The sequence below is a fragment of the Epinephelus fuscoguttatus genome, linkage group LG10 (assembly GCF_011397635.1).
Source record: "Epinephelus fuscoguttatus linkage group LG10, E.fuscoguttatus.final_Chr_v1".
Taxonomy (NCBI): domain Eukaryota; kingdom Metazoa; phylum Chordata; class Actinopteri; order Perciformes; family Serranidae; genus Epinephelus; species Epinephelus fuscoguttatus.
Window position 1 is genome coordinate 16,504,843 of NC_064761.1, and position 21,136 is coordinate 16,525,978.

Consider the following 21,136-nt stretch of genomic DNA (forward strand, 5'->3'; position numbering starts at 1 on the left):
CCCTGTAAGCTGTTTGTTAGAAGGAGTCAACTGATAATGTTGGTACAGTGTAATATCCTTGACTCATCTATTATAGTGATGACACTGTAGCTCTGCAGTCAAATTATCCTCCTGAGCAATGATGTCATGGGTGAAATAATAAAGAACTGATGTCATATTGTTATATTTTTTGGTGGACAGCATTTAAAGGGCCAAATAAATGATATCTGTCAAATGTAATGAAAATGAAAATCATGCTCATTGGCCAAGTATGCTCATACATAGAAGGACTTTGACCCTGGTACCTCTCAATCTGCTTAAAGTAAATAAATTAAGATACTTAATTGTCATTTACTGTATTCATTAATTATGACCATACTGAGTCTGTGACCCCTAAGTCATTATGTCTTAAATATTCTAGATGTTGTAAGAACTCTAATGGCTTAGAATAATAATGATTGTAATATAATAGAATGAGGCAAGAAACTAAAAAATAACTAAATAACCAGACATGTTGCTGAAACCTACCTAAATCATGATATGAATGATAACTGGCACGATAATCAGACACATGTAGTGGTAGTAGCTGTTGCCTATTGATCAAACAGTCAATCGTCCAATTTTATATATTTACTAACTTGTTCATTTACCACCACAAACACATCTTCACACGAGGATTACACACCAAGACAATGATGTCATTCTGCACACAGGTTGGGATGATGTCATCTGAGGGAGTGATGTCACCTCTTCATTTTGAATGCATGCTGCTGCAGTGTGCTTCCCCTGCTCACGCACTCCTTCACAGCCCTGTCTGATCAGCGAACCAAACATCTTTACCTACTTTTATATGTTCATGAGCAGGCTGTAAATCTCATATTTGATGACTTTAATGCTGTGCTGCGAAGGAATGGAGAATATTCCCAGAAGCATGGATTAAGGGCAGATGAAAGCACTTCAGAGATCTTGGTTTGCAGGAGAAACATATAATGATCATAATGATTAGCTTTGGCAGCACATTTGTGTTTTTCTTTTTCTAGAATTTGAGGTATGTTGACTTTATGAGTAATGTCAGCAGTAGGTGTGAATAAGACTGTCTGTCAGCGTGTTTTTCCACTATTAAAACATGGCTCCCATCGAAAAGTATTTTCTATTTTTATCAAGGTCCAAATAAGTCCAGGTTGTGGGTCTTTCTTTTTTTCTTTCTTTTTTTGAATAGCTGAATTTTGAAATCATAAATCTGGGGCCAAACTGTCATCAACTGTCAGTTTTGTACTTATTCATCCAGTTTGCTGGTATGACATAAAGCAGCCCACACTGATCAAAAGTCATCTGACAAAAACATGACTGTAATTGGCAAAACAAACAAAAGAGAAACGAAAGCAGGAAGAAAACCTCCTAATTTTCGTCCGCTGACGTCTTTACTCATGCTCTCTGCCAGCTCTGAAGGTATTTTGAATGGGTGAAACCAGATGATGCTAATCCCCAGCACTCACTGCAGCATTCAGTGACACAGCTAAACTAAACTGCCTACAATAACGAGCAAAATCCATCACCATAAAGTTCAGTGGGCTGTAAAAGTGAAGCGATAATCCCCCATGGTGACGCAGATCAGGGAAATCCATCTGCAAATTAACCTCCTCCCCCTTACATATGCAAAATTCTGCAAACACAGTGACGCATCCTTTCTACGTCATAAAGTTTGATAGTGACTGCAGGCAGTATCTCACTCTGTCCCACACACACACACGTACACACACACAAACCTGTATTACTATGCTTATGAGGGCGTTGTTTTGCATTAATTCACCTGGAAGCTTACCCTAGCCTTAACCCTAACTGCTCCATGCCTGATCTAAACGTATCCTCAGTCAGTCATAATTCTAACCTGGGCAGCATAATGGCTTTGTGGTTAGCACAGTTGCAGACAAGAAGGTCCTGAGCCAAATCTGCCGACCAGCTGTGTCCTTTTCAGACTGCATGTTTTCCCCATTCTGCAGATGCTCCAGTTTCCTCTCACAGTCCAAAGGTATGAAGGTAAGATGAACTGGAAACTCTAAACTGCCCTTACGAATGTGACTGAGAGTGTGAATGTTTAAATATGTTAGGCCTGTTATAGGATGGCAACCCTTCCATAGTGGCTATGTTTACACGTGTTTACATTCCACCATTATATCAAATTTGACAATATTCTTAATTTGATACGGGTCATGTCAACAGCATATTCTGATTAGATATTCTGAATTTGGCCTTTTCCCGAATTTAGCAGTTCCTGTTTCTGGCAGATTAAGATGTGGAGTATGCCGGTATTATTCAGGTTTTGAAAGCATTCTTAATAGCATTAATTATTAATAGCATTCTTTGGACATGTTTGCAGCACGTGGCCTCTTGCCTGTTTATGGTCGGTTCTGTGCGTTGTCATGGAGACAAAGTACACAAAACCACTCACCAGTAGTTTGCAAAGCCGAGGTAGTGATGCATGCCCAAAAAAAGCCTTAATATGGTTGGAAGGAGAAACACACCGACTTGTATATCAACAGATTTCGGGATGCTGATCTTTTCAAGCAGGTGGTTGAAGGTATGAAAGAGAGAGGCTATGTTCGCACAGATGAACAAGTCTGCCATCGGTGGAAAACTTTGAAAAAATTGGAGGAGGAGCAAAATGACAAGCGGCTCCAGATGTTTCACTTTTCTATATATTTTGACCTAATCAGTGACATGTTAGGGCACGTTAATTGGAGTATACGCGGCGGCATGTAAACAGGAGTGTTAGTGGAATATTCATTTTCATTAGCCATGTAGACATCTTAGTAGGAATATTGTCTTTTCAGGAATAAGGGCAAAAACCAGAATATAATGTGCATGTAAACGCAGTCAGTGTCCCTGGCTGCTTCAAAGCCACTGTCCAGTGTATAAACTGGATGGAAGGATGCTTCCTTTTTTACACTTAAAATCAAATCTAAGCCTAAAGTAAATGGTTACCTGTGAAGGGACTGGAGTTTTGTCTCTACAGTGTAGTAATTATATACTCAGTAAACCTTTTGAGTACTACAGTGAGAAAAAAGTAGATTAATACCCTGAAAGTGTACCTTAGCCCTGTCATAATCCACAAAAAAAACTCTGAATGGTGTGTACCAGTGGTTAGTCCTCATGTGTAAACACATACACACACACACTACGTGCTTTGAAAACCATCAGGCAAAGCTCCTGCAGTATAAAGTATCTAATAACAGCATACTAATAAAGCAGAAGGTCTAATCAAAGCTGTGGGATTATAAATGAACACATGAGTTTAATTAGGTTTCACACCTACAGACAGATCAGCAATTAGCCTGCCATCATGCTATTCATATATCCTAACTATCAATGTTACTAACACCTGCATGTGACACCTCCGTTAATGCCTCAAAACTTATGTCTGTAATCTTATGAATCGAATGTCCGACAGCCAGTGATTTACTGTTGTGATTATATTGTGTTTAATCCTGTTATTTATCACAACTGTTATCGTACAGTTAGAATTTGCACACAAACCCTAGTTGCGGGTACGCCCATGCAGACAGCTACTGACGAAAACAAGCAGTCAGACGTGTTGGGAACATCACATTGAACCTTTTTGTATTGATCTGTGAGAGAAGAAAGAGACCTAACAGAGCAGACTAGAAACACTGGAAGATAAGTAAACAAGCTGTTATAAATGTAAGTATTCTTCCTCATTAAATAAATGCGCTTTGGTGAATCTGCAGTGATGCAATCATTAGTTACAACTGTAAATATTCCATATTTTGAGATCACATTCATTGATTTTGTAAAATGTTTGTTAGTTTTTTACTCTGACAAACATTATGCAAAGCTGTGCAATCTACTTAATGAATCCAATGTTTGCAGAGCCAACATCACAAACAAATACAAGGCCCATGGGAAACACTGATAAGCACAAATGAGCAAAGCCCTGTGCATGGACTTGTTTCTATAAATGTCCACCTATAACATCATACTGACAATACCCATGTTTCCAGTGACATGAACCATCTAAAATGCAATGCTCTATCACCTCTGTTCCTATTTGGTTTTATGCTCATCTTTTGCAAATTATAGACACCAGGCAGCATTACAGTAATGACCTGTATTCAGCTGGTGTGCCATGGAAGTTAAACATTTTGGGAAAGTATAAATACAACACACAGATTTCAGGCCACATCACCAGGACAACAGAATCATTCACTATTCAGTCTTCTATGTGTATAGTTAACACTGACACAGCCATACTTTCCATTCAAACAACAGATTACTGACTGTACTGTCTGTTTGCGTTTGGAAAAGTCGGTTGACTTAGCGGTGTGGCCAAGGATCCTGATCTGGATGAAGACTTTTTTCCAGGACTAAAACAGTGGGCTATTTGGGATACTTTTAAATAGCTGAGTGTCAGCCGAAGCCTGCATGAGATCATTATACACCACTAGACTGTTTGCACCTGTGTTTGTCCCCATTTTACTGAAATCGGTCGACTCCTTTTTCATTGGAATATAAGCCATGTTTGTATAACTGAGCATCTGTGCGACTATAGGGTGGTGTTTTAACTGACAGACGCAGCTCTGTAGTTCCCTGGAAGTCTTCTTTTCAGAAAAGGAAATACAGAAAGCAGAAGAGAGTAGTGTTCAGAGGAAGACAGAGACATTGGAAAGCTAACAGCATTTTGCAATATATTGTTCTTCATGTTGCCAGAAGACTACTTACTGATAATAAGTGTGAATGGCAATCTCCAGCTCTAATGTAAAATGCCAGATAAGTAAACAGCACATTTTCATTTTTCAAAACGTGATTTGCCCTTTAAAATTATGTATTATTTAACATTACACTGTCAAAGTACTGATGGAAAGTAGTGTCTGTGTGTAAGAAGGTCTTTACAGCTTGTCTTAAGCAATGGGAATGAACACCAAGTGTCTCACACCTCACAGATTGTTTTAAGAATGTCTTCACTTATTAGCAGCAGAATGATCACTACAGATTTATGTGCACAGCTGCAAACTCAATTATTTGTAAAAAAGAAAAATGCTTCTTGAGAATAATAAATCCATAAAGAACGGAAGTTGCTGGTCCACAGAGATATTTAGCATTTGTTGGGAGCAACATGTTTGGCTACTCCCTTGGCAGCAGGACAAAACAAAACCAGCCAAAAGTGTGATGTTCTGGAGATATAACCAAAACTTGACCTCTTTGAGATAATTTTGTGTCTCTTTTTGGTTCATACAACATATTGCAAGTGAAGGCTAGGGGGCCCTGACACTTTGGGCCCCTGGGCCAGTGGCCTATTGGCTGGTTCGGTAACCCATCCATAATGTGATGAATACATAGTACACAAACAAAACAATAGCAATAGAATAAGTCATAAAATAAATAAGTAGTAAATGAAACCTCCAAATAATAGAAAAGCTTTAGAACGTAAGACTGGATCATTTTTTGATCAGTTGGTCAAAACTGCTTGGGTTGGGAGAGAATTCCTGCCTCAAGCGGGGAGTTCAAGTATCTCGGGGTCTTGCTCACGAGTGAGGGTAGAATGGAGCATGAAATGGATCGGCAGTTTGGTGTGGCTTCTGCAGTGATATGTGCAGTGAGATGTGCTGGACCGTTGTGGTGAAGAGGGAGCTGAGCCGGAGGGCGAAGCTTTCGATTTGCCAGTCCATCTACGTCCCAACCCTCACATATGCTCATGGGCTTTGGGTAGTGGCCAAACAAATGAGATTGCTGATACAAGCGGCAGAAATTAGTTTCCGCTGTGGGGTGGCTGGGCTCAGCCTTAGAGATAGGGTAAGGAGTTCGGAGTAGAGCCGCTGCTCCTTTGCATTGAAAGGGGTCAGTTGAGGTGGTTCTGGCATTTGATCAGGGTGCCTCCTGGGCACGTCCCATTGGTAGGAGGCCCCAGGGCAGACCCAGAACACGCTGGAGGGATTACATATCTCATCTGGCCTGGGAACGCCTTGGGGTCCACCAGGAGGAGCTGGAAGGCGTTGATGGGGAGAGGGATGTCTGGGGTGCTTTGCTTGGCCTGCTGCCCCCCATGGATAAGTGGATGAAAATGGATGAATGGATGAATGGATGGATGGATGTGCAAAACTGAGCATATATGAACTAATTTCTACAGAATGCTCCAGGGATGACGTTTTAAAACAGGCCGTCGCATAAGTTTGCGTCGTCCTTGGCTCCTTTGTCAAAAAGCAAATGTGATTTCCCCATTGCACTGTGGCAAACAAACATTATGATACTTGCACATTTTGTTCCACAAGAAAATCACAAATTAACATCACTTGCAATGTTTGTTGAAGCGTAAACGTAATGCTGCCCCCACAACAAAGCTGTAAAGCCATGTTTGGCGTGATGACGAGCAGCCATTTTAAAGACATCTAAAACCAGACCTTAATTTTAGACATCTAACCAAAAACCCCCACTGATTTCAAGACGAGCATGCTAAAATGCTAACTCATTCCCGTGTTTTAGGACTTATTCCTGCGCCACTCCCCAACTGGCACATGACCAGCTTTCAGTGTTGAAATGTGGTTGAAATTATGTCAGTTCTTGGTTCAATTCAACAGATTATGATGGCTGTAAAGAGCTTAAGAAATTCTCATAAATCATAAATTTCAGAAAGATCTGCTTAAGTGCTGAAGCAATTTTGAAAAAATCACGGCGAAATCGACGTTGATGTATCTTTCAAAATTAAAACATAATTCAGAGGACAGTGGACAACATGCCATCTGGGTCTGTATTGTTAGGAATTTAATCTGTATCCATGCTTTTCTATAATTATATAATTTAAGTGTAATATCACAATGTGGATGTCAGATAAATGTAGCCTAATCATATTTCCCATTGACATGTGGGCCGTGTGGAGCAGACGTAGAGCACTTCAATGTTGTATTCAAATATTGTGCTTGATTAGATGTAGCTTACTGTAAGTTACACCCTTGGGTGTTTGTTTGTTTTTATCCATAGGTTGTTTCAAGGAAGCATCCTGAGCGGTAGGATTTCCGGGAGTGTTCCTGAACGCACCGCAGTGGGCTGGACGCTGCTGTGTCTATCGGAGCCTCTCTCTCCTCTGTCTCCTCTCCCTCCTCTCTCTGCTCTGCTGCTCAGTGTCATTTCTTTACGCCGGGAGGCTCAGCTGGTCTCTACGTCAAAGAAAAAGCGTGACAGAGAGAAAACGATATTGTTTGGGGGGAAATCCTCATCATCGTTGTTGGTCTCGGACCCAAACATGGACAGCGGACTCTGACAGAGGCGCACTGAATCTGCCTCACAGAGGATTTAAACTCACCTGGATGGACTCTGACTCGGACAAAAGAAGAGCTGGACGCAAAGCCAGGGGAAACTTCCAGGAGCGTTGTAAGGACTCAGTTTCATAATTACTAATTCTCACTTTTAACGCTCCTATATGATGTGTTTACTGTCGGGCTGCCAACAGTCCTCATGACCTTTTGCGCTTTCTGTCTGTCTTTCACACTGAGGTGGCGAATTACTCACCCACTTCTGTCAAACTGACATCTCGGTTTGTGACTTCTGTTCTGACTTCTGATGTATAATGTGTTTTTTTCCTGGCATTTACCTAGGCTATGTCTATCGCTTCTTCCAGATAGATAGATAGATAGATAGATAGATACTTTCATGATGCCGGTGGGAACGCGCAGCGCATTGTCTGTGGGTTCACATTAACCCCTCTTTTCATGAAACTGTTTTTTTCTCATGTTCATGATGCACTTTTCATCATGGCAAACTTGTCGCCAACATAATAGCCACTGAAAATGTCTATTTATCACACATGCTGTTTGGAAACACTGGGAAAAAAACTTTAGAGAATAAGAAATATGCCCGTTATTGGGGGGCGGGGTATAAGCCCCAGCGCGCCTCCTCTTCAGAGCAGCTTGAACCTGGCAGGGAGTGAGTCAGAGCAGGATGAATAGTTGGCGAGGTGGAGCCCTTGGAGGACACGGAGCAGAGGGGCAGAGCTTCCTCTCTGCATGTGGAAAATAGTTTCAGACGGCTGTCTTGATCTGAGCGAGCCTCATTGTTTCCAAAGAAGGTGAGGAAGCAGGAGAAAAGAGGGCAGCTCACTCTTTTATTAAGACGATAATATCAATATTGTTGGTTCTGTAGTGAGGTGTAGCTCTATCTGAGCATCTCATCTGTTTTTATACCACAGCAAAGGCTGCAAGATACTTAAAGGAACAGTGTGTAAGATTTAGGGGGATTTAGTGGCATCTAGTGGTGAGGATTGCAGATTGCAACCAGCTGAAACTTCTGGTTAGAATTTCTGCAGTGTTCATTGTTTAGGAGGGGATGTGATGCAGCAGAGGGCAGTGTGGCAAGGACAGTGCCTCTGTACATGGGGCTCCTGCTCCACCTACTGAGCAAGTGGGTAGCCCATTCAGAAGGTTTGTACCAAGAGCTGAATTCCCTGCAGAGGTCTCCTCTTCAAAACAAATGGACCAGGTGGCTTAAACCGATAAAACACTGAATAAAGCAGTCTGACATTACAAGTAAGTATTTCTCCTACTCTATGCTGCATGTTGCAGATGGCCCACTGGCCCAGCACCTGCTAATGTGTTCTCACTTTATTTCTGCTCCAGACATTTAGGAGCTTTTGACCGCGAGCCGCAAAGGTCTCCATCTCTCCAAAATGAAAATACCCGGTGATTTAAACACTGAATAAAGCAGTTTCAAATTACAAATCAGTGTTTCTCTGACAGATTAGCAGCCTAGCACCTGCTAATCTGTTCTCACCTTTTTTTCCTGATAACTTAAGATCCGGATGTTCAGGGATTTACTGGGAGCCGAATTATTCGCAGAGGTCTCTTCCTCTCCAAAGCAAGCCGACCCAGTGATTTAAAGCGGTAGAAACTCTAAATAAAGCAGTTTTATGTAAAAAAAAAAAAAAAAAGAAAGAAAGAAAAAAAAGAAAAAACTTTTTTTTTTCCAACGCTCTCGCCACAAGGGGGCTGCTTGTGAAAATGTGAATGGCCCCTTTCTAGAGCCAGTGTTTGGTTTGTCCGTTCTGGGCTACTGTAGAAACATGGCAGTGCAACATGGCGATCTCTGTGGACCCGCCCCCCTATGTAGATATACATGGCTCATTCTAAGGTAAGAAAAACACACTGATTCTTATTTTTAGGTGATTATATACTGAAGTAAACTTACTTATTATATTATATTCTATTTCTGGCAATATATTCCCCTAAATCCTACAAACTGGAACTTTAATTACAGGAAGACTAGAACCACATCAGTCTTAATGGACAAATATAAAAAGCCTATTGAGTAATGATTATTATTGGCTCTGTGGTTATTATGCACCAGCAATGAGAAAAAAGAGCATCCGGTAATCCAACAGTTGGGTCTTTGGAGCTCTAAATCCTGACTCATAATGATAGACATAAGTGTCAAAGTGTTAGTAAGATCGTCTGTGTCTTTTGAGTCTTACTGGCTCTGAGACTAATTGGTCCTCACACGGCTTGGGTGATATGATGATGAACAATATAACATGATATGATTATGATGCTGTTTATACTGTGACAGCCATCCTATTAATATTCCCAGATTAAACCTGTGTAGGCGGTGGTGCAAATCAGTGAGCAGGATTGCTGTGTGGTGCTGCAGATGATGGTGACAGGTATTGCATTAATGGAAAATAGACTTATCTGTTATCCATGAACAGTTTCTGAATAGAATTCTCTCATCATAATACACTGTATGCTGATATCATGGATAGAGCAGAGGCTGCAAGTTTTTGTGACAATAAGGGACCGGGGATGCTGCTTCTGTCCATCTAGCATGCAAATGAAAAGTGATGTGCAACATTTCACTACAACCTGAGGCTAATATTGATATTTCTGTCTGTTTTTCTATCATTTTTTAACAGAAAAAAGCGAAACTTGTGTTTTAGGTAGAATATATTGACACAAAAATATGTTATTTAATTCCACAGTTTGAAGAAGCAAGCAACTGGCAACTGAGGTGTTTCTGTGTGTTTCTCAGAAGTAGAAAAAAGTCCACCAAAACATGTTCTATGATGAAAATAATAAACTTCCAACACAATCAAACATTAAAGCCACATTGAACCTGGCAGGTTTAAGTTTTCAGTTAATCAGTCACAGTATGAAGGCCACTGTAAGGTTTTTGATTTAGCAAGCACGGACACATTTCTACATTCAAGCATTGATAGATAAGTGATAACACTGAGTGCTACATAACTGGTTATTATTCATTTCATGAGCTGCTGATGCTATCACAAGTTTTAGAGAAGTGTTTGCTTTGAACACCTGAAGATGAGAATAGGGATTAGGTGTGTTTACATACATGACATCTTATTTTGTCCTGCAGTCTCTCTTTACGCTGATGACACACCTTTGCATCCCACAGTTAATTGATTACTTTTTTCTTCTTTTTTTGGTCATACAACCTCTCTTCCTGTCTGTTATTGTTTGCACTGAAGATAGACACAAACAGAACATTCAGTTCGACAAATCTTTCTAAACATTGACAAAATTGAGTACATATTTACAGCTCGACTGGCAAGTGATCACCTTATGACAGGCACACTGAGCTCAAAGTTCCCTGCAGGAACACACACACACACACACACACACACACACTCACACACTTCAACTTGTCCACGGTTGTAACTGCATGCCGTGCTTGTGTTGTTCTAGCATATCAGTGGGTTAATAGATGTGCTCATTGGCTTGTGTGAAGTTACCCCGTGTTAATTTATTGCCTTGCTGCTCACAGTTGGCAGCACAACAAGTGGTGGAGAGCTTTATAATCAAAGGCAGTGTCAATCAAAATAAAAAACACAGTATGAATTACAGAGAAGAAAACAAATATTTGAAAAGGAATGATCACACTGTTATGGGCAAAAAAGGTCTAGAGAGAATTAAAAGTGGAAAAAAATAACTAACATCTTGTTATCTAACTGTGCGGCTGTCTTTCTAGGAAATGGTACTGTCATATGATGATGACTTCTAGAGAAAATAAAGTCCCTCCTTGTGGTCTGTGGTAGCTTTTATCATGAATGAACAGCAGCTCTGAGTATGTTATCAGTGAAGATGCCTCAATGCCTGCCTCTGTTTCTGACATTTTTGCCGATTTTCCTATTTTTCCAGACACTAATCTCTCCTGCCATTTCAAATACCTGCTGTTCCCCACCTGCCCTTTAGTTCCCCTTAGTATGTTCCCACCATGCACAGTCACCTGATCCCCATTCCTTCATTCTTGTCTGCATATTTACCAGCCCTCTTTAACCAGATCATCTAATGCATTACTCAGTCGTAATTGCCTGTTCCTGGTTCTGCTCACCTGCTTTCTTTCACTGACTGATTACCTGTTGCCAAACTTAGAACTTCTTACCAAGTACAATATTGATTGTTTTTAGCCTGCTTTTCGGTCCATTTTTTTTGCATTACAGAAGGTTAGAGAAGGAGAGTGGGAGGCGCTCCTATCAAGGAGAGATCTGCCTCTGAAATAGGACGCGTCTGAGAAAGTCTTTTAATCCCACCACCAGTAAAATTACCTTTGCCGTTCATGTGGTTCTACCCTTGTCAAGAATTTCAAGTATTTTCTTCATTAACTTGTTCCCTATTCTGTTACCCTTATTTATTCCAGTCATGACACAGGTCTTAGGTCCTGCTTGGGTCACAGTTGACTTGCTTGCAGTGCTGCTTCAAATCCTTTATAACTTCTTCTCTCTCTTCTCTTTCCTCAGTGAGATTCACCCCAGACAAAGCTCAGCCAGGCCATGCTCACGCTATGACTACTACAATGTAAGTTCTGCAGTATATAGATGAAGGTGGTGTATGTGAATGTGGATGTTATTCTGTCTCACTTGACACAAAAGATGGATTTAAAATTGAATTTGCAAGCTTTTGATGATAAATCAACAAGTGACAAGGTTTTCTCCAGGTAATCTGGCTTCCTCCCGCAGTCCAAAGACATGCAGGTTAGGTTGAATAGTTGTTTGTCACTGTGTGTCAGCCCTGTGATAGTCTGGCAACCTGTACAGGGTGTACCCCGCCTGGCACCCAATGCCAACGTGGATAGGCTCCTGCTCCCCTGGACCGTGAACACGATAAGCAGTCATGGATGATGAATGTATAATGAAGGAAACGTTGCAATGATATCTCACGCTGTAATTAGGTGAAATACATAATTTAATAACAATCTGACAGTCATGAAATTGTGAAAATGGAATTATTTTCCTTGCAGCCAGGAAACATAACTTTGCAGAGGTGATGGTTTTAGGTGAAGTAAGAGGATTTTGGGGAAGCACATGAATGGGAAAATGATTTACTGGAGTTTAAGCTTAATGTTGGAGCAGCTGCTAACAGCACAACCCGGTAAATAGCTGCAACCAGCAGCTCCATAGGTTGCTCTGGAGGTTGGTCAGTCCCAAAAACTCCACAGATAGGATTAGGAATTGCTGCAGTGCTGATCTTTAGTGTATTAATTTTGACAATGTACAATCCTCTACCAGCCATGATTGCACCAGGACACTCCTCCCAACTGCTGAGTCAGCTGTAGCACCTGACTATCTCATGGTGTGATTTAGAGCGTAAAAACTAATTAGTAATATAGATAACTAAATATAAGGCTAAAATGATGAAACATCCAGCTTCAGCTTCTCAAAGTAGTAATACAACTACAAACATGACCAAACCTGAAGAGAAGAAAAAAAGGCGAAGCCTAAACAGTGACTATGTCTTATGTAAAAATCAATATTGTAACAGTATCATAGTTAATAGTATGTAATGGTGTTCAAATGAGCACATGCAGTGTTGATAACAGGGCGACGGAAGTGGTGGTGAAAAGGAGCCACTGCTTTCGGATGAATGAGGAAGCAGTCTGAGCATAAGTAGATGCCACTGTCTGCTCGGAGCTGAGGCGCTGAAAAGCTGTTAATATGAGCTGCTGACCAGTGTCTTGTGTTGCAACGTTTCTCAGATGAGATTTTGTCTGGTGAGTCATTACAACTGTAGAGAAGTTGGTCCACCAGTTCTTCCACTGTTCTGCGTAACTGTGTCAAACCCAAGTTTCCTGGCACGGGGTAGTTGGCAGTGGTGCACACACCTACACCTCCCACTGCTCTCCCATGTTACCGGTTCAGCTTTGAACGTTATCAGATTTGGAAATCATAATTCTGTCTTTGTTTCAATCAAGCACGGATTGTTGGTAATCCTTTGTATATCACGCATAACCTGCGGAAGTCTTGCACATTTTCAGCTAATTCTAAATGCGTCACAGAGGATTCGCTATAACACTGAAGATGGATCATACGTGCAGTTTTCACATTCTTAAAATTGCACCAGTTGGAGTTTTGAAAAGATAAAAGATACTGCTGAAAAAGCTTTAAACACAGAATGCTTTAGGCCCTCTATTACATTCAATGCAACAACCCTAGATCAAGTGCTACTTGACAGTCTCTGTCTTAGCCTGTGCGTCTTATGTCTATCACCACCTGTTTTGCTCTTTGTGCAGCTGAAGTCAATATTTTTTTCCTCCTCTCTCTCCATCCCTTCATTACGACCCCTCTCTGTCTCCCTGCAGGGTTCGGTCTGTTATGCTGACAGTCCTGATACACTTTTTCCTGGTACCCCATGGTGAGTTAAACCCTTAACATAACAGCTGTGACTTGTAGGATGTCTTCTTTTATCTTGTTTTGTTTTTCTGTGTCGAAAAGAAAGAAAAGCTTTTACAATATTATGCAACACTGTGAGGTTTTGCCAAGGGGTGCTAATTATTAATCTTAATCTCACATTTTAAATTAGAGACCATCTTGCACTGAGGTAACTCCAGCTGCAGACTTCCCTTCTTCCTACCCTGCTACTTTTGGCACACCTGCTCAGACTCTGCCACCATTGTCATGTCAACTACACACCTGTAAAGTTTCGTAAACCAGGGGCGTAAAGTGGGACGTGCGGCCCCCTTGCTTGGACCACACCCATCCCATTTGAATTTAGCCTTCATTTTTAACTCAGCTACAATCCTGTGAAATTTTGTGACTGCGTCTTTCACTTTTCAGTGGTTTCACTTTGACATAAATCAGACAGCCAGACAGACGTTTAAAGACCTGGCAAAGTTCCTGCTATGATAGGTGTCACCAGACCTACTCACAAGGTGAAACAAAACAATACCAACCGCTGTGACGTTGTTGCGGCAGGTAATGAGTCATGCACTGGGTGTTGGACTGTTCCACATCAGTGTGCAGAGTTTATTTTTTATGTAATTGTAACCAACAGATGTGATTCTGGATGTTAATAATGTGTAAAAGTGTCAATTTTGACGTTCTTAGATGGCGATGGTGGTCAATAAATACTGAAATCCCTACTGCGTTTTTTAATTATCTGTAGCAGTTTAAGATTGATTTTAGCTTGGGACTGACATTTCTATTTAAGTAGTTCTCAGATGACACAGAACGTGGTATGTTAGTTTATATAATGTCTAGATACACAGGATGCAGCATCCTCATACCGGTGTTGATATTTGAGATTACAGTTGACAGATCTCAAGGCAATTGAATCGAACGCGACTAGACGTTTCACCTGTTATCCAAGAGGCTTCATCAGTTCATGCTTGTCAGCCTAGGCTGGAACTAGTCTGACAAACTGGTGTGGAAACAACCCAGGTATTTAACCTCTGGGGAGGTCTTCACAAGGCCAATGATGTCACTGGTTCATTAGTGCTCCAATGTGGTCAACGTTGTGTCAACGCAATGTTATCGCGCTTGTTCTTTTCTTCATCACCCACCTTGTTCTTTCTACTAATAACATTGTCATCCCCTATGTGTCTGGGGTATCTGAAAAACACAGGAGGATCTTCAACAAACACCGCATCCCTGTGTATTTCAAACCCAGTAAGACAAAGACTGGTACACCCAAAAGACCGTACACCACACACTCAGAAGAGCAACCTGGTGTATGCTTTCCAATGCAGTGATGAATGCCCAGACTTGTACATTGGTGAAACAAAACAACCACTAAACAACGCATGGCCCAACACAGAAGGGCTAACTCGTCAGGGTGTTTATTTACACCTCAAGGAGAAAGTACACTCCACTGAAGACAGCAATGTGCACATTTTGGACAGGGAAGACAGATGGTTTGAAAGAGGTGTAAAAGAAGCCATCTATGTGAAATTGGAAAAGCCATCTCTCAATAGAGGAGGAGGTCTGCGACACCACCTTTACCCCACCTATAATGCTGTCCTTTCATCCTTGTCCAGGAGATTTATCAGCTTAACCTCTAAAAACAATGGTCATTCACAAATGGCCTCATGTGACTCCAACCACTCCAACGACCACCGTGGCAGCAGGAGTTTCAACGACTGTTGTTGACACACCATTGGAGCACTAACGAACCAGTGACATCATTGGCCTTGTGAAGACCTCCCCAGAGGTTAAATACCTGGGTTGTTTCCACACCAGTTTGTCAGACTAGTTCCAGCCTAGTCAGACAAGCATGAACTGATGAAGCCTCTTGGATAACAGGTAAAATGTCTTCTAAGACAAAACTAAGTCCAGTTGCATTTGATTCATTTGCCTTAAGATAACTATAACCTGGATAAATGGGAATATCCACAGGCACAGTTGACAGATATTCCCTGTGCAGCTCATGTGGTGTCAAAAAGAGAACAACTACCCTTCTCTGACAGTACAGTAATTTTCTTCTCCACCAGTTGTCAAATCTACACGATGAGTGTCTCCTGAGCTAAATCAATATCACCTAAGGTCTGCACTAACAAGGTCTTTGTGCTCCTCTCGTGCTGTCTCTTTTTTTGCTCTGACACACAGACTGCTGTTAAAACCAGTGGCTGAGGCTTTATTATTTAATTCTGTCATTTTGTCTTTTTACTCTATAAAACTGGCATATATATAACTTATGTTTGATAATGATAAAGCATTTTGCTGATATGGGGACAGATATTTACCAAGTCAAAAGAAGCTTGGGCAAAAAAATAACATTTCATTAACTAACTTACAACTTACAAGACAAAAAAACATTAGTCATTGTACTTTGAAAACTTTTTTTTAAAATCAGGTCTGCTCTTCTGTTATTGCTTAACGGAATGCATTGCATTGTACACACTGAATACATTGCTTAGAAATAGTTTACATAATAACCTGAATTTATATTGTAATCTTAAAAAGTTTATATTTGTGAAAGGAAGAAACTCAGACTGAAACTTTTATGCCTCTATTCATAAATACAAACTCCCTGCCTCTCTCTGAGCAGGTGCTCAGTGTTTGGAGCCTGAAAACGGAGCATCTGACCATTCAGGTGCCCTGGACCTCCCGTGGCAGGATGAGCTGTGCTGTGACTCACCTTCAGCCCACCTCACTGCGGAGGGAGATGACACGCACGCACCAGAGACAAACCGCTCGGAATCAAACCTCCCACAACATCCCCTCTGCAGCTTCAGGGGCTCGACAAGCGAATCACATCCACGTGAGCCCTCTGGCGGTGAGAAATTATTAAAAATGTTTCTTAGCAAAGAAATGATTCATTGAGGGTTTGTCAAGGTGCTCCTCTCCTGGTTGACAAGGCCCTGTTGAAAGAGTCAGTGCATGGGAAGTATTTCACATTATGTCCTTATTTTCACAGTAAAATCAGACATGAGCACTGTAATATCAAACTTTGCTTGCCAGGTTTTGCAGTGGCTGATTCCTATTCATCAGCCTTCCTCACAACCCTTTGAAAGCATGCAGAAGGCAACAGTTAAGTTTGATCTTATGTGTTTACTCCAACTGCAGCATTGAGCCTGTGAAATACCACACTGAGGCTATGCTCACTTCTTGTATCTGTGAGTCTCTTTGCACCCAACGAGCTGGACTACCTGGCAGTTATCTCAACTCATGTAGTTTTTTGCTTTGTACACGTGTATCTGTGTTACACATCTCCAAAAAGACAATTAGAGGCAATTAAACAGGCATCAGTTTCTTTTTTCATATCATGCTGTGAGGCTGCAGGGTAGTGAGACCAACTTCTACCAAGGCGCAAAACCTTTTGCTCATCAATACAATTATCTTTGACTCAGAAAGTGTGTATCTACTGCACTTCTGTATTCAAACTTTTTAATTCACCAGGAACTCTGCAGTGCTTTAGGAGGATATCTAAACACAATATTTAAAAGTAACCAAACACACAGAAAATTCAGTTTTCACAAAGTGTTGGATTATTCTGCAAAACCCTGGATTACATTCACGGACAAGTTTTTGTTTGTATTTGCTGTCTTCACACCCAATGCTACTTAAGGTAACAGAAAAGTAAGGATCACGGTTAATGAGCTATGGTTAAAGTATGACAAGGGTTAGGCAACTTATACTCTTAGCTGAGGTTAGAGAAAAGGCATGGTGTAATAAAGATTTTATTTGCAGGTGTGTGGCTGAACCTCTTGGCTTCTGTGTGAAAGTTAAACTTCTAACAGGCCTTTCGGCCATCCTTTAATTTCCACCCTGCAACATTTTGGGCATGCTGCTTCTTGCGTTGGCACTGAATATTGGTATTTGACGTAAATCATGAAGTGCTGTAACATCCAATATCAACGTTATGACTAGGACACCTGGTTGACATCACGTACTGCAACTGAAGCTGGTGTTTTCTACAATTTAAAGGTATCCTGTGTAAAGTTTGACCACTACCGCCACCACAAAACAATGTTTGTATGATCCTTGTTTTGTTTGTGCTCTACTACACTGACACTTCATGCTATTCCATGCTTCAGACAAGATGTACAGGACAAACACAACCGTGTGTTTACAAGAAAACATTTCCTGAGTAGCAACAGGGTAGCTATATGAAGTGGCTCCTGCTCATCAGAGCAAACGGGACAGGACAGGACAGGACAGAGCCATGTGATTCTCCCTGCAGTGTGGTCACTTGTCAGTGATAGAGACGCCTCTAAAGATGAGCCTCACAGGCGCATTACACTTTAATGGCCTTTGTGCTGGCACCCTTATTTTCCTCTCATCACAGTGGGTGATCATGTGAGCCTTCTGCTGCCACTTAACAAGACAGTAGTCTTGCTCACTGGGATTCCCTTCTCTCAGCACAACAGAATCAAGCCAGCTGTTTCTTACCTTTTCTACTTAACCAGGAAATCGTTAAGCAGCACTCCTCTTGAGCAAGAAGAGAACGTACAAAGATGGTTGAGTTTAGGAGCAAAGAGCCACTTCAAGTGAGTCATAATTATAAAATTCTCTCCTTATATTGTCAGTGTGGAGGTGAAGATGGAGGTGAGGCAATAATGAGACATGAGGGAGGTGAGGAGATTTGTTTGTGTTCATCAATCTGTGAGGGGCTGTGATGCATCCAAATCAATGGTAATTAATGGAGACCTTCCAGCTTTGTGTCTAAGCAATGATGTAACATAGGAGTTTAGGGCCTACGCTGTGTCTCCTGACAGATTCATGAGGTGTTTTCAGAATTTTGATTTACCTTCAAGGTCCTTAGTCATTTTGCTCATTCATGTGTTTGCTTGTTAGTCATAATTATTTTTGTGTGCAGCTTTTGTTGCTTTCAGCACCAAAAATGTCTTCAAGACAAGTGTGGGCTAACAACTGCAGAAGCCTGAGGCTGAACAAAGAAACACTTGAGTATTAATGACGCTATCAGTATTATTAGGCCAGGATTAATCCTGCTGTGGATGAGATAATATGCAACAATGTCGGACATAAATACTAAACGTTAAACTTTATATATACGGCATTTTTTTCCTTTTTATGTGGCAGACAGAGGACATGTTGTAGCTATACATTTTATTCAACTGAAATACATTTCATATCACATATAAATAGCTAATTTTAAAAAGCTAGTTTTGATAAACAGACAGTAAATAAGCAAACAAACAGTTACCCTACAGCAAACATTTTCTGCTAGGGAGCAGACGTGGCCACAGTGCAGACTTGGCCGCTTTCACTGAAAGATGAAGCAATAACCCATATGATGGGAGAAGCAAATGGCCCTCAGGCATTTTCCCATTATCTGATCTGGCCATTGTTCAAAAAAGTTTGGGCACCCCTGAGTTATATGCAGGTGCAATCCTTACTCTTTAATACCACCGACACCACACCCATGACAGGAAGGTTACAGCTTTGTGTCTTGTTCCCTAAGGTGTAACACCGTCACTCTGGCAGCATTCTAGCTGCTGTCAATAAAACACTGACACTTCAGACAGTTGCATGAAGGCATGACTAAATGTGATTTCATTTGGACTTTGAATGGCAGTGTTGATCTATTAGTCAACAACATTGGTCCAAACTAAAATATCTTAACTACTATTGAATGGATTGCTATGAAATTTGGTACAGACGCTTCTCTCCCCCTCAGATTGAAGTGTAATAACTTTGGTGACCTTAAGCTAATATTTTTTTCCCTTTAGCCCCATTATCAGATCAATTTTTATGCTCCTACGCAGGAGGCATAATGTTTTTAAGTTGTACATCTGTTTATCCATCCTATTCTTGTGAACGCAAAACCTTAAAATGCTTTGAGGCAATTTCTTCAAATTTAGCACAAACATCTGGATGGACTCAACGATGAACTGATTAGATTTCACAAGGCAAAGTTCAATGGTCAAGATCACTGTGACCTCATCTGTCTCATTATCGCGAAGGCCATATCTCAAGAACACCTTGAGGAAATTTCTTTAAATTTGGCACAGATGTCAGCTCGTATAAACTGATTTGGTGATCAAAAGTCAAAGGTCAAGGTCACTGTGACCTCACAAAACATGTTTTGGGCCAAAATGCAAGAGTATTTACACTCACTGTGACAAAATTTCTCACAAATGTCCAATAGAATGAAATGATGTGATGACATTTTATATCCAAAAGGTCAAAGGTCAACTTCACTGTGACATCATAATGTTTTGCATAGACACTTTTCTGGCCATTATTTAACACCATAGCTCAGGAACAGAAGAGGAGACATTTGGTCAGATACTGAATTGGTGACATTAATCTTGGCTATCCACCTTGAAACTGTAGTAATTGTATAGATCTTCTGTGCTCTTGGGTTGAAGATGTGTGTGAAGCATCCATGTTTTAGAATATGAAGCTTATTTGCAGCAACATCCATACCAGGTGCATTGTCAACAGACAGACATGGATGTAAACTGAAACCGCAACTTGACTGGTTTGTGGAGACATACAATCACAAGGTGTAATTCTAGTTTAATTGTCACATACTGTGGTTTATGACTAATTGCCTGCAGACCTGGTGACATTCCCATCATCCTCAGCTTTATCATGTAATTAGTGCTAGTTAGCAAATGTTAGCATGCTAACACACTACACTAAGACGGTGAATATGGTAAACATTAAAACTACTAAACATTAGCATGTTAGAATCATCATTGTGAGCATGTTAGCATGCTGACAATAGCATTTAACTTGAAGCGCTGCTGTGCCTTTTTTTTTTTTTTGCCCTTCATGACTACATTTCCAGGCAGGAGCCTTACCACCATATTACTGCTTGCAGCTATAATATTTCTCTAAGTTTCGTTTCATAGCAGAGACTTAGTTTTCAGAATATGAAGCTAGGCCATGTTCTCGTAAGCCTTCATTTAAAGGTCACGGTCATTTGTTGTAAATGACGTGTTGAGATGCTGCTGATCGTGCCACTAACATGCAGTTTTGATTTCTTGTCAGGCACCTGCTTGGACATACTGTGCAGAATTGATGAGAACTGGGAGAACTTAACATGTGATCTTCAGTCTCACAGTCCACCATTAGCCACACTGGATGCTGGTCTCATGGCAGTCAGCTTACAGCGTCTGTTGTGAGTATGACACTTTCCTGTCCTGACTGTGTATGCATTTGTGTGTGTGTGTGTGTGTGTGTGTGTGTGTGTGTGTGTGTGTGTATTTTGCCTGATCCGAACCTTTCCCGACTGCTCAGCAGGGTATGTGTATTTACATTATTTACATAGGGGGGAGCTACGTGATATAACACAGGCCCCAGGCATTTATTGTGGTGGGATACAGAGACCAATTCTCCACTGATCTGATACACACTTGATAAGACATACCAGACGTTGTGCAGCTCGTACATGTTGTACACTCTTCTGAAATATTTACTGTAAATGCAAGCACAATTTCAAAAAATTGTTTCTCCTTA

At 40.9% G+C, this 21,136-nt stretch overlaps 1 protein-coding gene across 4 annotated transcripts in view; it reads left to right on the forward strand.

Moving 5' to 3' along the window:
* Positions 1-21,136, forward strand: part of lepr (leptin receptor) — a 55,271-nt gene that overhangs the window by 14,530 nt on the left and 19,605 nt on the right. Inside the window, exons 1-6 of one of the 4 annotated variants that reach the window (XM_049587465.1) lie at positions 7,345-7,359; positions 11,732-11,789; positions 13,570-13,622; positions 15,244-15,508; positions 16,254-16,481; positions 20,669-20,798. In XM_049587465.1, coding sequence (XP_049443422.1) covers positions 20,773-20,798 — 26 coding nt within the window. In that variant the 5' untranslated portion in view covers positions 7,345-7,359; positions 11,732-11,789; positions 13,570-13,622; ... (1 more) ...; positions 16,254-16,481; positions 20,669-20,772. Of the gene's footprint in view, positions 1-6,969; positions 7,360-7,409; positions 8,054-11,731; positions 11,790-13,569; positions 13,623-15,243; positions 15,509-16,253; positions 16,482-20,668; positions 20,799-21,136 lie in introns of those variants that run through there. The other 3 variants (XM_049587462.1, XM_049587463.1, XM_049587464.1) reach the window with 3 other exon arrangements.